This window comes from Onychostoma macrolepis, chromosome 02 (genome assembly GCF_012432095.1).
Source record: "Onychostoma macrolepis isolate SWU-2019 chromosome 02, ASM1243209v1, whole genome shotgun sequence".
Lineage (NCBI taxonomy): Eukaryota > Metazoa > Chordata > Actinopteri > Cypriniformes > Cyprinidae > Onychostoma > Onychostoma macrolepis.
The window spans coordinates 23,686,651-23,713,910 of record NC_081156.1 but is presented as its reverse complement, the minus strand read 5'-3'; the positions used below and the strand labels follow the sequence as shown (position 1 = coordinate 23,713,910).

General features: G+C 37.9%; 1 protein-coding gene across 1 annotated transcript; it reads left to right on the top strand.

The window, feature by feature from the left end:
• Positions 1-3,834: 3,834 nt before the first annotated feature.
• On the top strand, positions 3,835-8,800 carry slitrk3b (SLIT and NTRK-like family, member 3b). The gene is made up of 2 exons (XM_058750579.1): positions 3,835-4,304; positions 5,347-8,800. The coding sequence occupies exon 2, from the start codon at positions 5,371-5,373 to the stop codon at positions 8,017-8,019; it is 2,649 nt and encodes an 882-aa protein (XP_058606562.1). The 5' UTR covers positions 3,835-4,304; positions 5,347-5,370; the 3' UTR covers positions 8,020-8,800.
• Positions 8,801-27,260: the final 18,460 nt, after the last annotated feature.

Sequence of the window (27,260 nt, the reverse complement as noted above, 5' to 3'; positions counted from 1 at the left end):
AACCTTTAAAAGAGCTGTAATGATAATGTGTCTAAGATTGTCTTAAGATACTACCATATACCATACCAACATATTTATCAAGTCATTATTAAAGTTTTGTAAAGTTTTACATGTAATATAATAGCCATAATGAATTAATTTATTTAACCTTTAGAGAGAGAGAAAAAAAGTTAGCATACATTAAACTTTTTTTCCCCCTTAGATTTCGTTTTGTATCATATTTGGTAGGCCTACACCGGGCTTTTATGGCTCATACAGTATGATATAGTGAGAATACAAAAGCTCACACAAAAATATAAAATTTTGCTCAATGTTGTTATTTACATGGCCAAAAAGTAAGAAGAAAATCTGATGAAAAACCTCTCTAATGTAAATCAAAATGAGATTTTTTATAACAGTAAACAGGCTGCTTCCATAAAGAATCTTGAACAATGTATCTCAGGAAATGTGATTACATACCTCAGATACACACATATTTCTGGCTATTTAGTCATTTAGAACACGACTATTTAGTTTAATTGGCTTCATTATATCTTAGATTGCTGACCAGCCTATGTTGAACATTCAGTAAACTGATATGAACATGCACAGCTTAAGTGTTCTTTTGAACCTTTATTCATTTTCATTTAATTACCTACAGATACCCTGTGAAAGGAGACTGATAAATACTGCATCCATGACAACCAGATGTGGAACAGTATACTGGTATGCTGAACTGTCATTATAAGACTATCAAGTGTTAACTCGGTGTTTTCATCCCGCAAAACTGAAATGAGTGGATGAGACCGTGCTTGAGTCTTATGTGATGTGTTTAATGAGTTCTGCTGTGGATGAAAGGAATGGATGGTTTTCTTGCAAGGTTCTTATTTGCTGGTGTTTAGAACAGGTAATCTGTGCTTAGTAATTTAATTCTGGTTAATTGTTTCTATATTTTACAATTGGAAGGCTCTCAAGTGGAGATAATCATAATCATTGGATTCCCTGTATAATCCTGTGTGGGTATTACATGCTCGTGAACACGCTTGCATTGTTTAGCAGGGGATGACTGAGACTGTCTCCGCCAGTAGGGGGAGCTCTCGCCATGGCATATTTTCTGCTTCATTTAGTGTGGCTGCTTTGATGTAATCTTTTAGCATCTCAAGTATGATGCTTCACATGATAAGAGGTGATTTCCCTAGGAGCACTACTCCTGTTTTGCGAAATGCTGTGTCACAACATTTTGAGTTTAGGTCTGGTGCGTTTAAATTTTTAACAAGGTGCTTTTGACAAGGAAGTGCTAGGCCAGAAAAGCACTCGAACAGGCAAACAAATGAGACTGAAAAAGCCCTTGTGCGAACATTTATTTATGTTAAGGATAATAAAAGTGTGCCTATGCATTTTTTTTTTTTTAAATCCAAGCAAAATAACTTCAAATTCAAAATTATTAATAAAACACCAAATAACAACTGTTCAATATTTAGAAAGAATACAGATAAAGTGGATCATTAAAATATGTTTTATGGCTATATAAGTGTCATTCTGTATTAGAAATGAATGCTGATTTTTTAATGGATGAACATACACATAATATATAGATGATCCTACAGTCACCCTATTGAATGGCACTGAATGGTTTTATGAAAACATGATTTAACATACGATTCAGTAACGCCATTCAGAGTCAGATATTTCCTACTATTTGTGGTTGTCCATGGCAACACTGTATATCCGGTAACTCAACCAGTGCTATTTTTTTCAGAGCACATTATAGTATTAATGTTACAGGAACATTCCTGCAGTGTTTGTCTTGTTGCTAGGCTGATTGTTTTGTAAATTTTAGAATGTCATGTAAAATATGATTTGCATACACAATTATCTATTTATTTTGTAATATAAAAAGCAGCACTAAAAAATCAAAAGCATAATTTTAGCATTTATGTCTGTCTGTGCGGACTGCTGCATGTATTAAAAGGGCTTCTAAAATAGCACCCTTCATCCACTGCACTTAATCCATCAGGAGTTTACATGGGAACTCCAAAGGACAGGTTCCCATGGCAACTGATTTATATCCTAATTAAAATGGGAGGGTAGTTTAATTAGCTTAACACTGGTTATTGCTCAAGGCCGGCCGTCCTTGCTGGAGGTCCATGTGTGTGAGGAGAGGGGTCATTGCTCTGTGGTATCCACGAGGTGCGCCTAACTAAATAGTAACAGCACCTGTGGATCCAGATACCCCCCTCTCCAGCACCTCATTGGCATTGACGCCCTTCATCTTCTGGGTAATTAATGACCAGCTTCAGGCAAAATGAGCTTCAAATGGCCTGACCACCAGATTACATCTCGTGATTTTTTTTTTCTGGAAAAATTGCACTTCTAATTGTGTCTCTTCAGTTGTTGCAAATTGAGACAGTTGGTTTTGTTGGTTTCATGTGAGGGGGAATTATAATTGAATGAGAGTGCTTGAAGTGGTTTGTTAATTAGTCAAAGGTGGTGAAAATCATGTAAATCCTTAATATAATCATTCTTCAAACAAAGCTAATCTTTTGTAATAATATTAATTACACACAATTACTTGCTTAAATTGATCAGTGTGTGAAAAGCATGGCATGGCTATTATACTATTATGGAAGGGAGATTGAATTGTTTCTTTGAAGGCGGTTGAAATATGCTTCAGGTCAGAATCTGGCATTAGTTTTCAGAGACAGCCAGGTTTCTGGACCCCATTACTATCTTGTCAATCATGGTGCTTTCTTCCTCCTCGCTATGTGATGGCTGCAGAAAAATGGATGTCCAGCACCACATACAGTAGGCTAGAGCGAATAAAGTCATATAAAGCCTCATAATTTCAACCCCAGAATTCCTAATGATTTGTTTGTTTGTATTTTCCCAGCTTTTTTCTCTTCAAAGGGCTCTGGTAAATACTCTCGCCGCAATTTGATGGAGAAACACTGCTTTAATCACCTTTAACAGGCTTTAGAAGAGAAGGGAAGCTGCTGTCGCTAGCTAATTCACTGGAACATGTTCAGATCTGTAGCACTGATCTGTGTGACGGCATTAAAGATTTTTTTAAGGATCTTCAGGAAAATGCTTTAATGCTCAAAAGCACAGAGAGCTGCTGAGACAGAGTATTAACTAGCTTTAGCTCAGATTCTGTTACCTGTGGGAAATTCACAATAAAGGGAAAAGTAAAGTCGATATGCTTGTGTGTTTAGAATATTACTTTGGATACATGTGAGGAATTTAGTAGCTAATGCTTAAAATGAAGTGTGTTCCCCAATAAACCAAAATGATCCGATGAGAAATCGCATTTATGTCTCTATGCATATCACTGTCAAATGACAAACTCATTATGAAGTAATTAACTGGTGATTTATAAGATAATTAATCAGCCATATGAGAAATCAGCAAAAGTGGGCATCAAGTCAACATTGTTCATTCTCAGTTCCAAAATAAGCAACATGCCCATGTATGAAGCACCACATTGTTGTGCAATAGCAGATGGCACTATGTTTCCATGGTAACCAAAATAAGGTTTCATTAAATTGTTAGGGCCCTAATACCGTGAAGGATGATGAATAAGTAACCCAAGAAGCCTCATCGCTGTGGGAACAGTTACAGTATTATTTAATAATACGAGAATGTTGTGACACAACAAAGTAAATTATCCGCGTTACGCATTACGGGTACAAACAATCTCAACTAGGCTACTTTCTTTCGTAAATCAACGCAAATCCAACAAACGTGTCTCAGGAGAGCGAGCGTAACGCATTTAAAGCGCGTTATAAAAAAAAAAAAAAAGCCCCGCTGAACCTGAAACGGTGTGTTGCGCGCCGGCTGCTGCGTTCATATTATTCTCATCGTCTTCTCATATTTGGAGCGTTTCATAGCAGGGCTGCGAGCGGGCGGGCGCGCTCGGTGCAATATATTTTACTTGGAAACCGAAGTCCGAGGCAGCGCCATCCTGTGATTTATTTCCATGCCAACTTGCATACTTGAAGCGGTTTAGTTTTTCTTACGGTTTCTAACCGAAATGTACTAAGATCTCGCTCATCATCAGTCCTCACAGTGGTGCTGAACTGCAGCCTTCGCTGTCTTCACTGTTGAGCGCTCGTCAGGGGAGCGGACCTGCATCCTAAAGCAAACCTTTCTGAGACATTGCAGTCCTGTCACGTCTTCGGCTCTCCTATTTGCCTCCACCACGAGAGCGGAGAGGAGAAGAAGAAGAAGAAGAAAAAGAAGCGGCTCAACGGTGGTGACATGGCAAGAAGCAGTATCATTTAAAGTGGTCCATCTTCTGCTCTTTTAATTCCATTGCAGCAACCTGAGTGAGTAGCGCACATTTCTGCTCAGTTAATGCCTCTGATATGGATCCGGACGCGGGCGGTGGTAAAGGCAGACAAAGGGGAATGCTAATAGAATGCATTTTAGCGCATTGGATTATCATTTTGTGTTAATTATGTCTCTGACAGCGTAATATAATGGCGTGAATCGCTCTTGGTTAGCTAATGAACATTGTGTTCAGCTTCCATAAGTTCAGCTTTTTCATGCAGTGCTTGAATGGTTTCCTTATATGTCTGTATTGCATACTCTGTTCAAAGCTGGATCTGATCTTTAGGTCTATTCTGCCGAGAGAGCAATGGATGGATCTCAGTTTAACTTTGTCTTAAACATTTATTTATCTTGTCTTGTTGCCAAATATGATTTTTTTTAAAAAATCATACTTTACCTCAAAGTGCTGCAAAATAATAATTTTTGTTACCCTAAAGATTTTGCTCGCAATAAAATGCTTTGCATGCATTAGAGGCAGCCTGAGGTAGCTACATTATTTCAATGACCTGTATGCACATATACTCCTTCAGCAATCAATAGAACCTAGGTCTTATTAACATCACATTCCTAAGTGCCCTGCTGTGCACATTAGCTAATAGGTGCTCCTGGAGGTGGGGAGAAAGAAATATTTTCCATGGAGGTCAAATTGATATTCCAGAGTCATTAGCTGATTTAGAAACTAAAGCGAAACCTCTAGAGAAGCATGATGCCTTTAAATGGATTAGGTCATAGTTTGCTTCTTCTCAATATTACTGTAACAAATGCAGCAGGCATACTTTTAAGTCAATATTAAGCTCTGGTGCATTTGCTGACATTGCTTATTGAAGCCTTATTCTATATTTCGAGTATATTGTTTGCAGAAAAAAACTGCAGTCAAAGCAGCCAAGCTGCATTCTGCTCTGTCATACTGTATAGATGATAACCTCCCCTATTCTACAGTCATATCACGACTAACTTGTCGTCAAAAGTCAACATCATTTGTATTGAGCAGTGTTCATCATCATATTCACTCCACTAAAACTGTTGTATTTTTTTCAGTGCAGTGAAGGAGCTCTTGAGGCTATGCACTTGCCTGCTTTTGGTGAAAGCATGTTGTGGGTTACACTGCTAAGCACAATTGCACTTGGATGGACGACTCCTATCCCTCTACTTGATGATTCAGAAGAAATAGACGAGCCTTGCTTTGAGCCCTGCTACTGCGAAGTGAAGGAAGGCTTGTTTCATGTTCATTGTGACAGCAAAGGATTTACAAATATTAGCCAAGTCTCACAGTCATGGCTTAGACCATTCAAGCTCTACCTGCAGAAAAACTCTTTACGGAAGCTCTACTTCAACAGTTTTCTGCACTTGAACAATGCAGTGGCCATTAATCTGGGCAATAATGCCCTGCAGGATATCCATGTTGGGGCTTTCAATGGTTTGAGCTCCCTGAAGAGGTTGTACCTTCACGAAAACAAACTGGAAGTGTTCCGGAATGACACATTTCTCGGACTGGAGAGTTTAGAATACCTTCAGGCCGACTATAATGTTATCAAGAGAATAGACAGTGGGGCGTTCCGAAATCTTCACAAACTCAGAGTGCTCATCCTTAATGACAATTTAATACCCATGCTGCCGGCGTTTCTTTTCAGATCTGTCTCTCTCACGCACCTTGACTTGAGAGGCAACCGACTAAAGACGTTGGCTTATAAAGGGATTTTGGAATATATCGGCCGCAGTCTCATGGAGATCCAGTTGGAGGAGAACCCTTGGAACTGTGTCTGCGATATCATCCAGCTTCAAGCCTGGCTGGAGCGGATTCCGTACACTGCAGTTGTTGGTGAGATCACATGCGAGTATCCTTTCCACCTCCACGGAAAAGACCTCAGAGAGATCAAACGCAGTGAGCTTTGTCCCTTATTGAACGAAGCCGAGATTGAGTCAATTCTAGGCATTCTCCACTTACCATTCTACACGGGGAGGGCGAGGCCTACAAAGCCGTCGTCTATAGTCTCCCCCAATCAAAACACTGTTTCCTCCGTGGAACAAAGAGAAAGACCCCCAAAGCCAACAAAAAGACCCAGGCCCTCAAAGACACCACCAACACCGCGCAGCGTATTCCCTAATCAGCCACCTGTAGCCGGATACCAGACAAGGCCGCCTATACCGATCATTTGCCCCATTGGATGTACCTGTAACTTGCATATTAATGACCTTGGCTTGACAGTCAATTGTAAGGAAAATGGGTTTCGGAACATTTCCGAGTTAATGCCTCGACCCTTGAACGCTAAGAAGCTTTACTTGAGTGGAAATCTCATTCAGAGAATTTACAAGTCTGATTTTTGGAATTTTTCCAGTCTTGATTTATTGCACTTAGGAAACAATCAGATATTTTACGTGCAAGAGGGGGCTTTTGTTAATCTCCCTAATTTGAGAAGCCTTTACCTGAACGGTAATAACATTGTGAAGTTAACTCTTGATATGTTCCATGGCTTGCACAGCCTTGAGTATTTGTATTTTGAGTACAATGAGATACGAGAAATCCATCCGGCTGCCTTCAGTTTAATGCCCTCCCTGCAGCTAGTCTTTCTCAACAACAACCTCCTGCGAACATTGCCCGTGGGAGCATTTGCAGGTACCTCACTGACACGCCTGAACCTGCGGAACAACTACTTTCATTGCCTCCCAGTCAGCGGCGTTCTGGAACACCTGCATGCTGTCGTCCAGATCGACCTGAATCAGAACCCCTGGGACTGCTCCTGCGACATCATCCCTCTCAAAGAGTGGCTGGACACGCTGAGCTTAGTGGTCATAGTCGGAGAAGTGGTGTGTAAGACCCCCGAGCTGGTCTCAGGAAAAGATTTACGCTCTCTGAATTCTGAAGTGATTTGCCCTGAGCTCCGACAGTCCTTGCCGTCTCCTACTGAAACAGATTGCGATCTTGTCACCACGTATCCCGAGGTGGGGCCGCACCCACCGAAAGGTGCCATACCCCTCTCCGTTCTCATTCTCAGCCTGCTGGTTCTGTTCATGTCTGCCTTCTTTGCTGCTGCGGCTCTTTGCGCATATGCTCTTAAAAAGCGCGAAAAGCTACCCTTTAGGAAGCAAGGGGAAGTGGGCCTGGCAGGCATTCAGATGGAATGTGGAATATTCACAGAGCAGCCACCCACCTTACCAGAGACTCCTCCTTCCAATCACGTGTACGATAGCATCGGTGCTCCCTCCTCGCACATGTGCAGCAACCCCGTTTACAAAAGTGGACAGGAGGAGTCAGGGCAGAAGCATCCATTCTCAGAGACAAAAGAGAGCGGATCGCACTACAGAACGCTGGTGGAGAAGGAAAAGGAGTGGACCATGGCGATCTCCAGCTCCCCCATTAACACTATTGTCACTGTCGGCGTGCCGTGTGGTGACATTGCCAGCTTCCACGAAAACGGAATACTCTGCCCGACTGTCATTGACAGCCAAGGTCCCACACCCAAGGTGGGATTAGTGGACAGTCTTTTTGGCACAACATCCCAGTTTAGCAACCTGCCTGACAGACACACGCACCCTCCCTCAGAGTATCCACATGCCAAACAGGATGCCAGACAAAAGCAAATGATCACAACCACCACAGGGACAAGGACAGGATGTCCTAATCAAACCCAAAGTGATTACCCTGAGCTGAGGGCTAGACTCAAAACAAAGGTGGATTACATTGATATGCTGGAGAGGTCATATCAATTCTAAGACATGCCAGATATAAGACTGCACATCCAAAATGAAAATGGTAAGATGGAGAAAGAATTCACGTGATGTATGATGGTACGGTTTTCCCTCAAGTTGCTCTGGAGGAAATCCCTCGTTCAGATTTTTTAAAGTGCCTTCATAAGAGCAGCCAGCAATGTTGTAAATGAGTATTTTTGTATCACAGTTTTATTTATCTAAAATACATAGATTTACATTAGAAGGAAAAGGATCCACTGCTGTTTCCAGACTTTGCGATGTTGGTAAACATGTGACGCAAATTATACATATGAATGCAGGGCGTGCGGTCTTGGCTTTTAACTCGTTTGCATTGAAAACTTCAGAAATATTTTTTATTTAACTGAAAATTGTCCTTCAGCAATAGAGATACTGCAGTTATTGTATAACTGTTAAGTGCTTTGTTGAATCTGTATTTTCAAATTGAGTAGATTGTCTTTATTGGGACTTATTGAATGGTTTTATGGACCAAGGTAAGGTCAACACATGTAAAAGCTTGGGAACTATCGATCATGTCTACGAACGTTCCTTTCATGATCTATCACACAAAAAGGCGAAGACAGATCTGTGCATATATTTATTCTTAGATTTCAGTGTTGCAATTATTATTGTAAGACATCATGTTAAATCAGTGTATAATGATTATGCCTCTGGTTTAGCCTTCCTTGAAAAAAAACCCCATGAATTCAATAAAGGGTGCTAAACTAAGCCAAGTTCTGCAAACTGTACCATTTTGAGTAGCGAACATGCAGATTTTGGCCTCTACATAGCATGCACACAGATACACACACAGCACTTTATCCATGTGCTTATAGTATGCTTCAGACACGATTAGAAAGAACAAAGCATTTCAAACCAGACCTCATATGCTGGAAACTACACTCTGAAAAATGCTGGGTTAAATACAACCAGCGCTGGGTAAAATATGGACAAACCCAGCGGTTGGGTTAAACATTTAACCCAACTGTTGGTTGAAAACAATCCAATTGCTGGGGTTGTCCATATTTAACCAAGCATTTTTTAGAGTGTAGTAAATAACAGTGTGAAATTTGTCAGAGATTGCATGATATTGACACAGTCAATTTGCCAAAGACTCTGTCAGGTCACCCGCAGACCTGGAGGAGAGGAAGCAGAGAATATGTGCAGCATTCTTATAACATCCTCTGCAGTCTCCAGTCCCCTGAGTGTCCATGGGAGGGCATCAGTTAGATACACCTATTCACCATGCATAAGCTGGCTTAACCTAGTTACACAGCATTGCATAAGGGAGAAAAATACACTCTTTGGCATCATACTGTAAAAGCCTTGAATAAAACCAAACCTGGAAAGAGATGAAGCTGAATATTTATGAGTGTTGAAGTTCCGTCATCCCACGATTTGACGTTTGTCATTTTTATTTCCTCATTCTCATGATCTTCTTCCATAATTTCTCCTCTGATTGCATGAAATGCAATTACAAACCTCCACTCAGAGCCATCTGAACACATTAGCCCATTTCAAAGAGCTACAGTAAACATTAAAGTAATGGAGCATCTAAAGTATGAAAGTGTGCGCCTGAATGTTTTAGCTGCTCACAAAAGGGTTTTGCTGTTGGTCCGGCTTCTCTTGTAATTGGCCAGCTAGTCGACGAGCTGAAAGTCCAAGGACACGTGTGTGAAAGGAGGATAACGTCAGAGCCCCGGATCGGCTCTTATCGCGCTGCCCCTGTTTATTTTTGCTAATGTTGTACTTGGCAGATTCCATCCCTCACAGGCCATCCATCATTTACACAGTTGGACGTTTATAACGGCATTTCTGCTTCTGGCATCCAGACCTGCTTGTCAAAGAGAGCAGCTTCCTAACCACCTTTCCTCGGTGATAATTCACAAAGCTTTTGTCCAAAGTATGAGGAGAGATAATCCTCTCAATGCCACTCCAGTAACCCTCATTATACGCCTCTGCCACCCAATCCCACAGACGGCCTGGCCAACTGATCCTGTATGCAGCGAATGCAATCGCAGGGGCAGTCAGCTGCTCTGCTACATAGTGCTCATGTGCCTCGCCAAGACAAAGTGGCATTTAACCAAGAGACCATGAACAGAGAGAAACGGGCAAATGTGAAATGATAGCTTATGTTTAATGGTTGATGGAATCGAACTAACCAGCAGTTGCTTTCTTTGATAGTATTGTGTGACTTTTTTTGATGGGAAGGCTCCTAATATAAAGTGGCGTCATTATGAGGTTAATAATTACTTCTGAAAAATGCTCTCACAACAGCCATTTAACAAAACACTGTTATTATGAATTCTGAACACGACATATGGCGATGAATGCGAAAATGTAATGTGCCGCACCGCGGATAATGTGTTCCCAACACGTAAATGAGCCACAAAGTACCTGCAGAATTTACAATGGGATGCAATTAGTCAGCAAACGGTGTGTGCCGGTGCTCTCTGACATTTGCATTTTTACCGGAGACTGTGGCCTTTTCCTCTGGCTGTCACGCCTGTAATGTGTCTGCTCAGACATGTCGTCAAAACCCCTGCCCCTTGGGAAATTCAGGGACACCACAGTGCAGGCAGTTGTCATTTTACTTAGTTGAAATGCTGGACAGCTTGGACATGGTTCAAGTGTTCTGCTGTCGTCAGAGCTGTTCTTGCTCAAAATTTATCACCGAGCAGAAAAATATGAAAAAGTTTGCACTGCCTTGCATGTAGATGTGTTTCACTTCGACAAGAATTAGGTGTGGTATTTTTCTGATAGACCCACAGCAAATGCCTTTCTAATATTGACGATACCTTTCTATATTGACCAATATTGCTACGGTATTGCGTTGGGTGATATTTACTGCATGTGGTTTGCTCTTTAACCTTTCACTATATTGAAGTTGCTTGTTTGAGAGAGAAAAGAGGAATAATAAGAATGTGCTTGAAAGGAACAGGTAGGGGACACAGAGAAAATAGAAAGGTTCTTTAGAGACCACATATTTTGTTTAAAATGAAAAAGCCACAAGACGTCTTTATAAGATTTTAAAGTAAAACAACTGTCTGTTTTATTGAACCTATTTAATCCCTATTGATTACTGTACTACAGTATACTATACTTTTGACATGGTAAACAGCAAATGTTACTAAAGAGCTATTTGTTAACTAAGAGCTGTTTGCTAACTATTTTAAACAGATCTTTATGTTTTGTTTTAGTAGTGTATTTAGGTTGATAACATTTTTGATTTGAATAAAATAAAAATTGTTTAGCTGCCTGTTTCCACATGAAGCACTTTTAGTAAGGATGCAAAATATCCAAATCTGTACCATATTGGTTATTGTTCAGTGATAATAAATTATTATTTAATATATGATATTTCATTTACCATATTTTTTATATTTTAAATTATGTGCATGTCAATGTCAGTGATAAAATTCATCTTTGAAAAAAAAAATGTAATAACACTTTTAAATGTAACTTTTGTAACTATTGTACACTACAATGTTGTGATGCCTAAAATCACTTTTAGAATTTAAAATGATTTTAGTGTTTATTTTCATTTTTCATTTTTCATTTATTAAGACAAAATAGTATAGCACGTTAATATATTTAATATCAGTATTGGTATTTATTGGTTAAATTAAAAAAATAAATAGCTTAATGTTGTTGGTCAGAATTTTAATTTCAGGGCATCCCTATTTTCCCATTTCCTTCTTTCTCTGTGACTCACATCCACCTGATTGTCAAATCAGCTCACATACCCTGACTGAAAGATAAACTGTGGTTGCTAGTATAGGAAATGATAAGAAAATATTACCTCACACCGCAAACTTCTCTAAATGTACAGCCGGTGCAAGAACAGGCTGGTGTTTTGTATGCTGTACAGGTTCAATCTCTGTTTGAAGCAGCTCTGACACCATGCTGAGAGCTTTGTCTTGGGAAAAGAGAGTAGGATGCTGTCAAACCAGATCTTTTGTTTCTCCTCCTTTACTTTTCCTTCTTCATCTGGAATTAAACTCTGCCAGTAAGGAGAAAAGTTGTGTTTTAGTGTCTGACGAGTGACTTTTCATGCCCAATTTCTTCATACAGTGTGGAGTGCTGATATAGTTAGCGTGAGCTGGTTATTCCCTGTCCGTGGTGCTGAATTTCTTTTGTGCAAAGGAGAGAGGAGGTATCGGCAAGGCGTTCTGCAATGCCTTGTGCTGTGCTGTGCAGCTTTTGCAGTGTGCTATTTCCTGCAGTGGGAGCTGTTTTTATGCATTTGAGGATGAATCTGGAAATCTAGTACACTGTGATGCAGCCATCAGCACCGTCTCTTAAGTCCACCATCTGCTGTAGTTCTTGGACATTTATGGGAGATCTGTCAGTGTAATTGTGTGTTTGTCTTGGCTGGGAGGGCATTGATCTGACCCACGGCATCTAACAGAGCACCATCACTGTCTCAGTAATTACATGTTTTCATTAAGAAAACTTGATCAGCATGGAAGGGGGAGACAAAAGGAAAACAAAGCAATTATATGTTGTATTCACTTATTTCATTGTCTTGAGTTTGTATATTTAAACATTCAAAAGTAATGCTTTTTATCTGTGATATCTGCCAAAGGATTTATTGGAAATCACTATTCTAACAAAACCGGCTTTTTGGAAGTTTAGATAGCGCTGGAATGCTTTTATACTGCGTTTTGTTTTTAATTAGGCTTGTTAGTTATTCTCAATGGAGAATTTTGCTGATCATGTTTTTGCCAGCAGCATGTTTTCAGGAAGTATCTTTCACCTAGCAAGTTCCTAATGTCTTTCTTCTGCTTACACAATATAAAGGGAGAAAGAGACAGACATGCACACACAACAGGAGTGATGATTTTATTATACTAATATTAAAAATGCTGAAGTTTACACAGAGGTGTTTACGTCTGTGTCAGATAGAGCTGCTTTGGGCAGGTGGGAACTAAATATGGAAAAATAACATACAAACAGGCGAAAAAATAAAGCAGAAAAAAGCTCAAATGGACAAAGGAAGCTCTTTGTTATCCTATATCTACACATTTTAATGTCCTACTCAATCATTTATTATAGGAAATTATGTTCGAGATTATGTACAGTAAGTCAGTCAGTCATTACCACAAAATACGACAGGGTAATCGGGAGTGTATCAATCTTATATCAGCCAGAAGGTGTTTATTTTGCAATAATGACCATCTGATTGCACATTATCATAGCTGATCACTAAATAAATACGTGTACATGAAATGTTGAATTGTGTTATATTGAATCTAAGAAAATAATACTTGCACAAATAAAGCGTTACCATGCACAATGGTGAATATAATTAGCAACAGTTGGCTTCTAAAAGTATTCATTTTTTTAAACACCAGAATTGATTTTAAACAATAATGTACCTTTAAAGATATAGATCTACTTTGAGCTACGTCGATGGCATATGCTTTTTTGAACCCACATTATTTCCAAATTATTATTGTGGAATTCCTGGTGAAAAACTACATTACCCATGATTCAACAGAGAAATCTCCATAATCAGAGAATTATGACAAGCAAATTGTGCTAAAAGAACACTTAAGTGCCTGTCCACTCCCATGAAGCACTGTGAATGATGTGCTCCCAATACTCTCAAACTATGGATATATACACTTTTATATTTATAACTATATATTGTCATATTTTTTCCCATTGTTTTCTAATTAATGTTATTCACAGTGCTTGATGGGTTTGGAGTTCTTTCCCTCAGTAAAGCCTTTAAGTACACAGTTTTGTACCCTAGTCTTTTTTCTCTGATTTTCAAAGACTTTTTGCTTCAAATTAAAGTTTGTAATGTTGTAATTCATCTTGTGGCTGGTTGATTTGGTTCATGGCTTATAACTCTAAAGCAAAGACTTTTTTAATCCCTAAGGGAAAAATGAATAGGAAAAATACTTTAGAACCAAGTCCAGGACAGGCACTGTTGCAGTCTATTAGGAAATATCTGAACGTTAGCAGCATGATTGACCAATCAGAATCAACAATTCCAGAAAGTAATATACTGCAGTAATGATGGAATTTAATTTCATTATAGGGCACTAGTTACAAGATTCCACCGAGCTAGATAAGACCACAACTAGCGAAATGTACAGTATAAGTGCAACCTTTTCTTAATTGTTTTGACAGAATGACAGAAATAGTTTTGCTATCTTAATGTTTGTATATGCAACCTGAAGCTATGCAGTGTTTCTGCATGATAAGAAATAATAACAATAATAATGAGGGTTTAATGTTTTATATTGGATGCAACAATATAATTACAAAGAGAGCATAATTAGTATTTTGCCCTTCCACCTTAAGAATATGAATTTCTTTTTCAGTCAATCTCAAACCAATCAAAATATCTGTGGAGAAACATATCCACGCATTTTTTTTCTTTCCCTCCATTTTCCTTCGTTTAAATGAGAGTGCTGACCCCATTAGATAAAAAATAGAAGAGGGGACAGACTGCATTCATTTTGAGAAGAGTGATTAATTACAGATGTTACTGAGACAATGAAATATAGATCATACTGACTGGGACTCCAGCCGGGTTTACTCAGTGTCAGGCTCTTCCAATTTTGATCAGAGGAAAAGAAATTCATCGCTGAGCTATTTGGCACAGGTTTCCGTGATCATTAACATTCTCTTCAAAGGCTTGCAAAAAAGCATGCTAACCAAAAAAGAGGGAGATGGAAAGCTGTGACATATTGTGACATGCTGTGGTAGATTTATCTAGATATTTTGTTTTTGCAGCGTGTTGCAACTCATTTGGAGCTTGTGGCTTGTGTAAATGGCACTCTGAAATGAAATCTCTAAACCAAATCCTCGATGAACATTTGCTTCGGTCGACAGATGCATGAGAGAACGAAATGGAAAAGAGAGGATGTGCGAAGGAAAAGGCGAGAGAAGATATACTTTGCATGGCTGAGATAAAGGACAGATCATTAGTCAGGGCTCTTAATATAACTGCAGGAACAGGAGAGCATGGCACTGTCAGTTTTTAGACGTTTGGGATCTATTTTCAATGTATGTGTGCGTATTTCACAACTATCTGCAGAGGTTTAACATCTAGCTAACATTAATGAAATATTAAGTGTGCGGGCATGTCTTGAGTTAAGATGATTTTTTAAACCTTTTTGTTCTTTTATCACCATCTTTTAAACTCTTAAAAACAATGACTAATATTTGTTTTATGTTTATAGGGTCCACCTACATTTTGGAACATTTCCATAGGAAACATTAGGCAAAAAAGCAATTCATTTTATGACAAAATGCAAATCATGACAGACACAATTCAGGTGTAAATGGAATAAGTGTTCTTATTAAAAAATAACACACATACACATAAGTGGACGCTTCAAAAATGTTGTCATGCAAGGTTTGCTTAAATCTGAAGCTAAAGCTGTTAAATTATATTCTTCGTAGCTTGATATTTCCAAAAGGTGTAAGCATTGTGGCGCTATCAAAACTTTGCACTGTTTGTTTGAGCGATGTGTCATTGGCTCAACCTTTTTGGGGGCAGGACTACCTGATTTTTTGGATAGAAGTAGAGCATTTAGGAAATCTGTTTTTTGGAAATAATCATTATTGTTGCAGTTCCAGTTGGTTTTGCTAGTGTTGATGAAATGACACACTTCAGCTTTAAATGCACAGTCACATACTGCACTGACCACTGTTACACCTTTGTTTTCAGGTTTACTGTGTCATTCATCCAACTTAATTCAGCAGTGATGCTACTTACTTGGTCAGACAATACAATTTTTGGACATGGGCTTTGTAGCACTTTCTTTTATCTGGCTTTGGTGTAGTATGACATATACACTCTATATTGTGATATTGTGATCAAAGGCAGAGGTATAACTCTAAATCATCAGATTCATCATAAAACAACTCACAAAAGTGACAGTAGATTTCTATTTTAAACAATGCTGTTTTTGAACTTTCTATTCATCAAAGAATCCTGAAAAAATATCACCAAATATCACCAGTTTCCAAAAAATACTAATTAAACATTAATACAAAATGTTTTTAGCATTATTAATAATAAGAAGAAATGTTTCTTGTGCACCAATTCAACATATTTGAATGATTTCTGAAGGATCATGTAACACTGAAGACTGGAGTGATGGCAGCTGAAAATTCAGATTTACCATCACAAAAATAAATTACAATTTGAAACAGACAACAGTTATTTTAAGCTTTAATAACAATTCAAAAATTACAGATTTGACTGTATTTCAAAAAATAATAATGAATGCAGCTTTGGTGAGCAAAAGAGTCTTCTTTCAAAAGACCCCAAACTGGCAATTTAATGTTTCAACCACAGATGGTCAAACTTCCGTAGTGCATCTTTGAAGGGACAGATCATCCAAAAATAAATATGTACTCACCTTCATGTTGTTTCAAGCCTCATAGGGAAGAGAAGATCTTTTTTTTTTAATGTTTTTTCTTCATGCAATGAAAGTAAATGGGATTCAGTGTTTATTCCCCAGTGTTCTTCAAAATACCTTTTTTGTATTTGTCATGAGAGTGAGTAAATCATGACAGAATTGTCATTTTTGGGTGAACTATCCTTTAAAAGAAAATAGAAAGCTTTTGTTGTGCCTGATTTCTGACTAATATCTGACCAAAAAAATAAATTGTGCTATTTGTGGGTTGTGTTTCTCAGTCTGCATTAACAGTAGTTCTGATGATGTTTAAAGTCATCACGAATTCAAAATTGATCATTCCTATTTTAACAGAGTTTCAGAGTATTGCAGTGTTTATTATAAATTATTTATCCATGTACATTATTATTTTTTCACAAGACATCTCTTCTCTGCTGACGTGTGCACCGACCGGCATGGGTGGGACAATAATACCTCCCCTCCAGCAACCTGCCACTCACATAAGAGGCCAGCAAATAGCAAACAACAATCTATTAATCTAATCATTCGTTCCTATGGACAAAATCAAGTCCCATGATACATTTTTTACAAGTTTGACTCTGATATATGTCACAATAGGGAAGAAAAGATAATTGCAGCTTCCGTTTCATTACGACTTTAAGACTGATCTTCCTTTTGTAATTGATTATAAACAAATCCAACCTTGAAATGTCAAGGATTACACAGTAATTTTTAAGTGAATTACAGTACTATATTACATTACATACCATACTGGAATTATGGATTAAAACATCAATTTTCTAAATATCCAGTTTAATGCCAGTGAATCTGCTCATGCAGTTTATTTTTGCAAGTCTAGCTGAAATTCAGTGGAGTGAGCAGGAGTGATACGCTAATGTAGTTTTCTCAAAGCCTTTTGAATGTTGATGGCAGGTTGTTGGTGTCAAGGGATGAGCCTGCAGTCTTCATAATGAGAGTGAGAAGATTCACCATCCACTCATTAGTACCATAGTGAAAGGAAATGTTGTACCGGGGCAAAAAAGAAAAAAATGTTCACAAGCTTGTCCCATAATGCTCCAATAAAAGCTTAATGATTTCCTCAGTTGTAATGAATGGGTGTATCTACGCAGCGGCTTCCATTATGAGCCTTTTTTTCATTTCCTCAGAGGAGGGCAGGTTATTGTTCACATCATCACTAGTCTCAATTCCAGAATGGTTAGTTTCAGAGAGCCCAGCGGCTTTAGGGAGTCTTCTTCGCTCTTAGGCTCGCTGCCAATCGTCTCTTAACTCCGACTGCTGGAATAACACCCTCACAGTATCAATTATTCCAGTCTATTTCCCAGTCTGACACTCGCCATTATCCTCTCAGATATCATCGCTGTCATTGAAATGGAGCCAAGGCGGAAGCGTTTGTCTACCTGGGAATTTGCGCCTGCTCATCCCTGACATAGAATGGATGCATAGATGTCACATTAAAATGATGGCTCATCTTTTGCGACCCACATGTTCTATAGCCCATCTTCAGCAATACGGGCCCCCGTCATAATACAGCGGGCTTCCACTTTGTCTAGACTCTTGAAGACAGAGGAGGAGGAGAGTTCAGATGGCCAAATCGATTTCGCTTCAGTAAGGTGCACGCATGTCATAACAGTGATATTCAAATTCTTTTTGAAGTGCTTCTCTCGCAGAGAAAGCTCCTTACCCGGCAAGGGAGAAAAAATGGCCTGTGACTAAGCACAATCTCTTTGATTTCAGCTTGGAGGATTCTGGGAATCCAGATGAATGATACGTGCCGGTTTCGAGATCAATTATGAAAGGAGCCTCGAAGTGATCAGCACTTTTTTTTTTACTGCTAATTTCGGCCTGGTTATGAAATGTACACACCATCAAACGTGTGAGCGGGACTGACCTTGGCTAGCGCACATGAAAGGGAAAATGACAGTGGCAGCTGTATGATATGCAGTGGTGCTGTCTTCTGCAGTCTCTTATTTAGGCCTAGTCCCCGAAGTCATTTGCAAGGATAATTAGAGAGGTACATGAATTGTATCTGCAGAGCTTCTCTCCCCGTCCTTAATAAAATATGAAGTTTTTAATGACAGTGTGGTGTTATGCACCATTCATTATTCATCACTTTACGTAACCTTTATGTAAGTCCTAAATTAATCGCAACTTAAATAAGTTTGAGGGACGGAATTTGGAAGGTTTCACGGTAGTTATCGATGGATTGGGAGTGGGACAGCCCTACAGAAATCCAGTTTGGAGGATGAGGAAACATGAAAGGGAGTCCTGCGAACAAGCACATCGTAGATGAAAATGATGAGATGAATCATTCAGCGGTATTTGTTCATGTGCTGGATACATAATCTGTTAAAAGAGATTATAGTTGTAGTTCGGTTGCATTTCAAAGCGCCGTACCTGGTTAACGGATTTCATGGCTTCGCAGAGATAGAAAGAGTGCGAATTTGCATTTCCCTGAAAACAACACAGGGAGAGCGTGTTGTTTTAAGGGAATTAACCTTTGATGTTAATGAGGCACGTTTCCAAAGCACATTTCAGCAGTCATATCTGAACTCTCCACTGCACGCTATCAGCTAGCATCAGTTGCCGCAAAGCAAACTGTTCTCTCAGTCCCTCTCTCTCTCCACAAGGCCACTAGCCAGGTTTTGTATCCCATGAGACCAAGAGGGAAGAGTTCACTGAATTATGGATGTTTTACAGTGCCAGGAATTCTGTCGAAATCTTCTGCAAATAAGCTTTAAATCACTGCGGTGTCATCGCAGATTACCTTGCAACCACTGAAACGCTGAAAATGCAGCCAAAAACTCAGCAAACCCAACAAGTACAGCAAAGCGATTTTGCAGACAATGCAGCAACGGAGGCAGAAAGCAAAGGAGCATGTTCTGACGAGTCTTTCTATTATGCTAATGCTAAGTTGTTTGTTTTTGCGGGAACTTCAGGGGGCGTTCACACTGACAGCTATTAAAATGTTGGAGGTCACTGAGTTTTTTGTGGGTGTTCTTATTGCTTGCGTTCCCATTGGTGGTTGTTGTGTCCTGTCGCTGCTCATTTGCATAAATTTGAGCTCTGATGTTTGAAAATAAATGATGTCTGGTTGCTTTGTGACTGCAAATCACTGTCAATGTGTGGCTGGTTAGCATGGCCCTCTTGACCCTTGCTTGTTAACGTCGTAAATTTTCCCATTGATGGCCATTTATTTAAAAAACAAATACATAGCAATGGTATATGGTTTGTTAGGACCATATTTGGCCAAGATACAACTATTTGAAAATCTGGAATCTGAGGGTGCAAAAAAAAAAAAAAAAAAATCACCTGTGAAGTTATCCAAATGAAGGTAATCAAATCTAATTTGGTTACTAATCTAAAATTAAGTTTTGATATATTTACAGTAGGAAATTTACAAAATATCTTCATGGAACATCATCTTTACTTAATATCCTAATGGGTTTTGGCATAAAAGAAAAAATGATCATTTTGACCCATAGGCCTACAATGTATTGTTGGCTATTGCTACAAATGTACCCGTGCTACTTATGACTGGTTTTGTGGTCCAGGTATGACACTATAGTAGATATTTTAATCATCGCTGATCCATTTTTGGAAGTTTTTAAGATGAATCTGACATATTTTAAACATTATTTTGTATACATTATCACATATTACATCACTAGCCAGGTAATAGCTCTTTCCAGACATTATAGACCTCCTTAGTTTGCTCCAAATAAACCGTTAATAGGATTTATTGATCACAAAGAGAGAGGGAAAAGTAAATGAGGTTTGGTTGAACCTGTAACATACAGTGTCATTATGAGCTTTCTGTATTCTGACTCTAAGCCTTCCTCCATTCACTAGAGTAACAGCTGTGGTTGTTTGCAGTGCTAACCCAACAGCTATACCTCAACCTGAGCTTAGACGTATTGTCGCCAAACACCTCTATGGCCCATTGTTATAGACAGACAGCTACAATATGTTGCTGCCAAAGGCCAGTTTTTATTCTCTTATTGGGTTAGGTCTGAGCACTCTTGGTTATTCTCCTGTATCACTCTTATTCTCTCAACACATGAAGGGTCCAGTCAAATCCTAAGAGATGTTTTTGAGGGACATTTTACCTCCCTACTGAATTAGAACACAAGCTATTAAAAATAAATACAAAATCTGAATTTAGACTGATATATTTTTAGATTTTTGCCACTATTAATGATGTTACTTTCTTAGATCTTTTGAAATGTTTTCATCATCATACCTTTCTAAGAAGGGATGTATCAATATTAAAATTATTTCTGGTACTGATAAGCCAATCATTTTTTTAATGTTACGGCTGATATCTGATAAATGGGCAATATTAAAATTCTATACTGTTTTGTCTAAATAAATAAAAAAAGGCTAAATTTAGTCATCAAAATTCATTTTGAGATTTGATGAAGATTACATGTAACAGTGTTAAATTATTAGTGTTTGGCTTTAAGTGAGCATGAAATGAAATGAAATGAAATTAAATCCATTTTCTTAGATCCAGCCAAGAGTGCTTAGAATTTTTTTTTTTTTTTATCATATCGCTGGCATCTGAAATATGACATTAATATGTGCAATAAAGCATTCTGCCTTAGAACAACAACGAAGCCGTCAGAACAAAAAGGAAGATCCTGGTGCTAGGAGAAAAAAACTTTTTTTTCACTGCTGCAATGCAGAGAAAGATCCATCAAGCCTGTACTTGATATGTCTGTTTGGTATATTGTTTATGCCTATTTCATCATCATGGCCACCACCACAATGATTGCATCATCTCTTACACTGAAACATTTGAACCCCTAGAATCCAGTAGAATTTCCCTTAGGTATTCTGTGCGAGTTTGACTGCAGTCCTTATTTCAGTATTTATATTTTTCGATTTCATTTCAACACTTCGACAGATTAGTGAGAGAGAGAGAGAGAGCAAACGTGTGTGAACATCTCATAGCGTTTGACTTAATAAATGCAATTCTATTCCAAAGTTTCAGCACAGCCGAGTGTCAGAGAAAGTGTGCTATTAAGCATTGTGAAGTTCAGAGAATTCCATGAGTTGCTTCACACAATGGCTTTCGTCTAGATTAATTGAAAATGACTTCGGCTGAGTACAGCTTTCGCAGACACAATGTCTGCACGGTGCTGTAATTATTATCCGTTGATTTGGACCATGCTGTACAATTTACTCTTTCTCCTCTCTTTTTTCTCCTATCCATTATTGTTGTTTGCTAAAGTAGAAATACAATTTCACAGCTCAGAGGCTGGGTCAGGACTGGAATTATGATTAATAATATTTCACTGAAAATGATTCAGTCCTCTGTGTGTTGGTGAAAAATAATTACTCTTCTTAATTGTACAAAATATTGCCGCACAAGACACGTAATATTAGAGGAAAAACAAAAGACGTGCATAAAGCTAGTATATTAAACCCAAGTTTCGCCCAGTGCTTTGTAATGACCTCTCAAAGGCATATCGGTGGTGTGCAATTATTGATAATTCAAGAGAAATTCCTATTGAATTATTCAGAAACAGAGTCAAGGCTTTCATTTAACGTCTCAAGCTGTCTGCTTTATGGTCCCTGTTCCCTATTCAGATAATTGAGCCAATCCATTTGGCTTGGTATGGTGATAAAGTCCTCAGTGCTGTGAGTTCAGTTATGACACTTGAGTTATTAATTACTGCATCTTAAATTTGGTCATTGACCGTAATGCAAGGCGGTTAAATTGCCACCAGAACCCAGCTGCACATTGTGTCAATTTACATGAAGTTAAAAGACTTTCGTAAATGCATTATCTTTCCAACTTCTGCCCTGTAGCTCATCCCTAGTTATTCTTCCCCTCTGACAATACACTGAGGGAGAATAATCTGATCCTTTACAGAAGCAAGCGCCGTTTATTTATCACATGACCGCTGTTGCTTGGCAACCCAAAGCCTTCAGTTGATCCACCAGCACAAGTAATAAATCCATTATACAGAAAAGCAAAGTAGCCTCCAACAACAGACATACAACTCATTCTTGTATTTCCTACTGCAACGGACATTTTTCATTTAATAAGATATAGAAATATCTATCTATCTATCTATCTATCTATGCTCAACAAAGGTGCATTTAATTGATCAAAAATACACTAAAAAAGTAATACTGAGAAGTAAAATTGAATGTATTTTAACATTTAACATTTTCTGAAAAAAGCAGAAATAAATGTGACCCTGGAACACAAAACCAGTCAAAAGGGTAAATTTTTTTGAAATTGAGATTTATACATCATCTGAAAGCTGAATAATTAAGCTTTCCATTGATGTATGGGTTGTTAGGATCGGACAATATTTGGCTGAGAAATCTGGAATCTGAGGGTACAAAAAAATCTAAATATTGAGAAAATCACCTTTAAAGTTGTCCAAATGAAGTTCTTAGCAATGCATATTACTAAACAAAAATTAAGTTTTGATATATTTACGATAGGAAATTTACAAAATGTCTTCATGTAACATGATACATGAATACAATTTATTGTTGACTAGTGCTACAAATATACCCGTGCTATTTATTACTGATTTTGCGGTCCAGGGTCACAAATATATTTGATGAAAAAAAGCTGAAAATTTGATAAATAAAATATATTTTTCACATCAATCTACATTCCATTCTTTATAATGACAAAGCAAAAAACTAATTTGTGATAACAAATTAATACATTTATTGAAAAACGAAGCTTACTTGACTCTCCAGTGTCACATAATCCTTCAAAATCGTTCTAATATTCTGATTTGGTGGTGAAAACCATTTCTTGTTACTATTAATGTTGAAAAGAGTTTTATTGCTTAGTATCTTTGTAGAAACCATGATTTTTTCTCTTTTTTTTCTCCAGAATTAATTACTATCAAAAGCCGATAGATAGACAGACAGACAGATTGACAGATAGATTTCCTTATGTAAATATATCAAAACTTAATTTTTGATTAGTAATATGCATTGCTAAGAACTTCATTTGGACAACTTTAAAGGTGATTTTCTCAATATTTAGATTTTTTTGCACCCTCAGATTCCAGATTTCCAAATAGTTGTATCTCAGCCAAATATTGTCCGATCCTAACAACCCATACATCAATGGAAAGCCTAATTATTTAGCTTTCAGATTATGTATAAATCTCAATTAAAAAAATGTACCCTTTTGACTGGTTTTGTGGTCCAGGGTCACATTTATTTCTGCTTTTTTCAGAGAATTTTGCTTTTCATCCAGGGAATAAATTAAATGTTAAAATACATTCAATACATTTACTTCTCAGTATTACTTTTTAAGTGTATTTTTGATCAATTAAATGCACCTTTGTTGAGCATAAGAGAACTCCTTCAAAAACATTAAAAGATCTTAATTTCTGCAATTTTTTCAACAGTAGTGTATGATAGATAGATAGATAGATGCTTTTATAGACAATGAATGTATGCTGTCAATGCAGTTCATCTTATCAAATCAACAAAATGAGTTTTCTGTATGGGAACCTGTGAACCTGCGAGCAATCCAGACTGTTCCAATATCAGATAAGAGAGAAACAATAGCTTTCTCTTGATACAATCTCTCTAAAGTGTCCTCTTGATTTTTTAGATTGCCCCTGTGCTATCTGCTACTGGACTATCTTTAGATCCTGTCACCAGTGTTGCTGCACTGACTTGGAAAAAACAAAGGACATCTAGGTGCTAATCTGTAAAAAAAAAATCCCTCTGAATGTGGGGTGTATATTGCATATGCTACTTCAACCGCAGAGACAGAGAAAGTGAACCGGCTTTCAATGTTTTTAGACTTCCAGCACATTCTCTTTTACTCGGCTGCACACATTCGGAAACGCGATCGAATGTGACCTTTTTTCCTACACAGAAGTGGGAGTATGTTTTTGAAGAGTTCATCTCAAAGCCTTTGACTTGATTACTCAAGCTGTGTTGTTTGTGCTTGCAGGCATCATAAAAGACAGAGAAACATGGAAAATAGCAGTTTGAGAGCTTCTATTCATGTGGCAGAAACACAGGTCAATGACAGAGCTGAAAAGCTCATTATCATTGCAGAAAAAAATAATAATTAAAATGATTCGAAACAAAACCACTGAATGAGCAGCCTTTGACATTACGGGTTAAAAAAGTTCTGTTTATCTAGCCTGAATTTCCAGGAAGGAATCCTTCACAAAATGTGTCTGTAAGCAAACCGAGATACTACCCAGACGACCTTGGCACAGAGCGAGCAGAGAGCAGACTCATCTTTGTGTGTGGTCACTGGCTGTGAATGTATTTAAGGTTGGAGGACCAGAGCGTCAAGTGTGGTGCTCACAGGAAGGTGCGGGAAGCCCTTAACTGTGACCGAGAATCCACAAAGACGCTAATTCGAAATAATGCCTCCTACCTGCATTTAATTTATTTCTTTTCTCTTCCGTAATGATGTGGTGGGTTGACGTCGTCCCCGTGACCATCTGCCTGCAGTGATTAAAATAATGATCAATCACAGTGCACTGGATGGGCCCTCATCACGCTCACATTCCCACTGGGGCTCGAACACATTGATGAGAGCGGTTGATCCATTCACTAATGATTCAGAGCTGAGTTAGAGTCAAGACTCATTACAATAACAGATGACGTGCTCTTTGATGACATGGAATTGCTCCAAGGAGTAGTTATTGAAGAAGCCCTCACCAAAATGAAGCAGTGTTTGTGCAGGAATAACAGTGCAACCTTGAGATGCAAAGAAAACAAATGCAACATAAAAGCTGTGTGCTCTCCTGACTCCTCCACTTATTTTCCATCATGCATGCAGCCACGAGTCAGTTATGCGTGTAGCTTCTTATTTGTCAGCGGAATAACATGTCTCTCATGTTTAGGGATAGGAAGAATTAAGAAATTTTGGTCTTTGATTCTGAACAATTGTGATTTCTTAATAGTCCCATTAACATTGATTGATTAAGAGTAAGAAATGTTTGGAATTACAGATATGTAATTTTGTTGCCAAATGTGAGATCAGTAATATATATAAAACAATAAAGAACAAAATATATTTATCATATATATTTACATAATAATCATTTATCATATATTTACTGTAATGTTTTATAAAATACCACTGATATATGTCTTAAGCCTTACAGTAAGTACAACATACTGTAACACAGTATCAAATCTTGGTACCAGTGTTATTTTAGTATTAATTAATTAAATAATATAGTACTTATATTTTGAATTTTATTTTATATTTCAGTGTTAGTTTAAGTTTTAGTATTTTGGTTTGTGCTTTATTCATTTTTATTGTTTTTTTTTTTAAATATTTCTATAAAGATATAATATATTTTTATTTCAGTTTTTGTTTTAGTAATTTTAGTACTTTAATGTAAACTTATTTCAGTTAGTTGCCAACTTTCATTTTTTTAAAGGGGACATCAGATGTGCATTTTACACAAGTTGGTATAATTCTTTAGGGTCTTAAAGAAAAGTCATACTTTGGTTCAAATTTCTCATAGTGTATAACAACACCCTTTTTACCTTGTCAAAAACACAGCGACCCGTTTCGGCGCATGCCCCTTTAAATGCTAATGAGGTCTGCTTACCCCGCCCCTCTGTTCTGTGGGGTGAGGAGCCGCTCTCTGAGAGACTGTTACTTTAGCTGCATTCGTCATGGAACTTGCTAACCAGCACATTATAGGAAAGGCAATTTACAAAGATTCATAAAAATAAAAAACGTATACTCACTACTTCTGGAGGTGAAGCTGGATCACAAATGATTCATGTGAACATAGACACATTTAGGTAGATCGGGGGGCGATTCAAAAAAACAAAAGAAATCCACTGCATCTTCAGCGGCTCAGATGTCGGGAGTAAATGATGAATGCTAGGTTCATTATTACGTCCAACAACAAAATACCTCAATTGCTTAGGAACCATTCTTGTCAACACCTGCTTCAGCGTTGAAACAATGTGTAATGATAGTTTTAAACAGTTTTAAACTTGTGATGACAGTTTACTCAGGGCAGGTCTGTGATGACGGCAGTGTTCGTCAAACAATCATGGGAGGGGCCTGCCAAAGTACGTCACACTGCCAAGAATCTGTGAACGGGTTGATCTGTGAAAGAGGTTATGATTTATGGGGATGTTAAAAAAAAACACTGGGTGGAATTTTATCATTATAGGGTGGTTGTGTACATACACTGCCAACACATTTATGTTCAAACACCATATAAAAGTGAATTTTGCATCTGATGTCCCCTTTAAGTTTTTTATTTAGTAACTATTTATATTTTCTTTTATTTCACCTTTGTTTTAATTACAGACAACAATATTACATGAATTAAATTGTACAATTTTTTACTTCATGTTCCAAGGTTCAGAAAGTGAGTCGATTTAGTTGCATTAATTGAGAAACTGCTCCAACTAATAAGTGTTTGCAATTCGCTAAAAAGAACCACCTTCAGCGTGTCACTAGTCACGCTGTATGTTTTTGATTCACCAACAATAATCTGTATGTGCTAAATAGTAATTCCCTGAACACTTTCAGAACATTTTAGTATGGTGTTCATCTGCATTTGTTAAACAATGCACGTTCGAGAACCATTAAAGGAACCGAGCGACATGAAAATGATTTGATTTGCAGTATTTTTTTTTAATGAGACGGTTCTCGGTTCCAAAACTTACTCATGTTTAAAACAAGCGATGTTGTTGGAGAAATAGCCAGTTCGTGTTCGAGGCTAACATGTGGGTGGCCAAATCTGGCCAAAGTAGAAAAAACCTGTTAAGAGATGTTAATACATGCTAATGGTAGGCTGAAAGTAAGCCTCATTCATGCACTTTCTACATCAGCGTTTTCCTTCC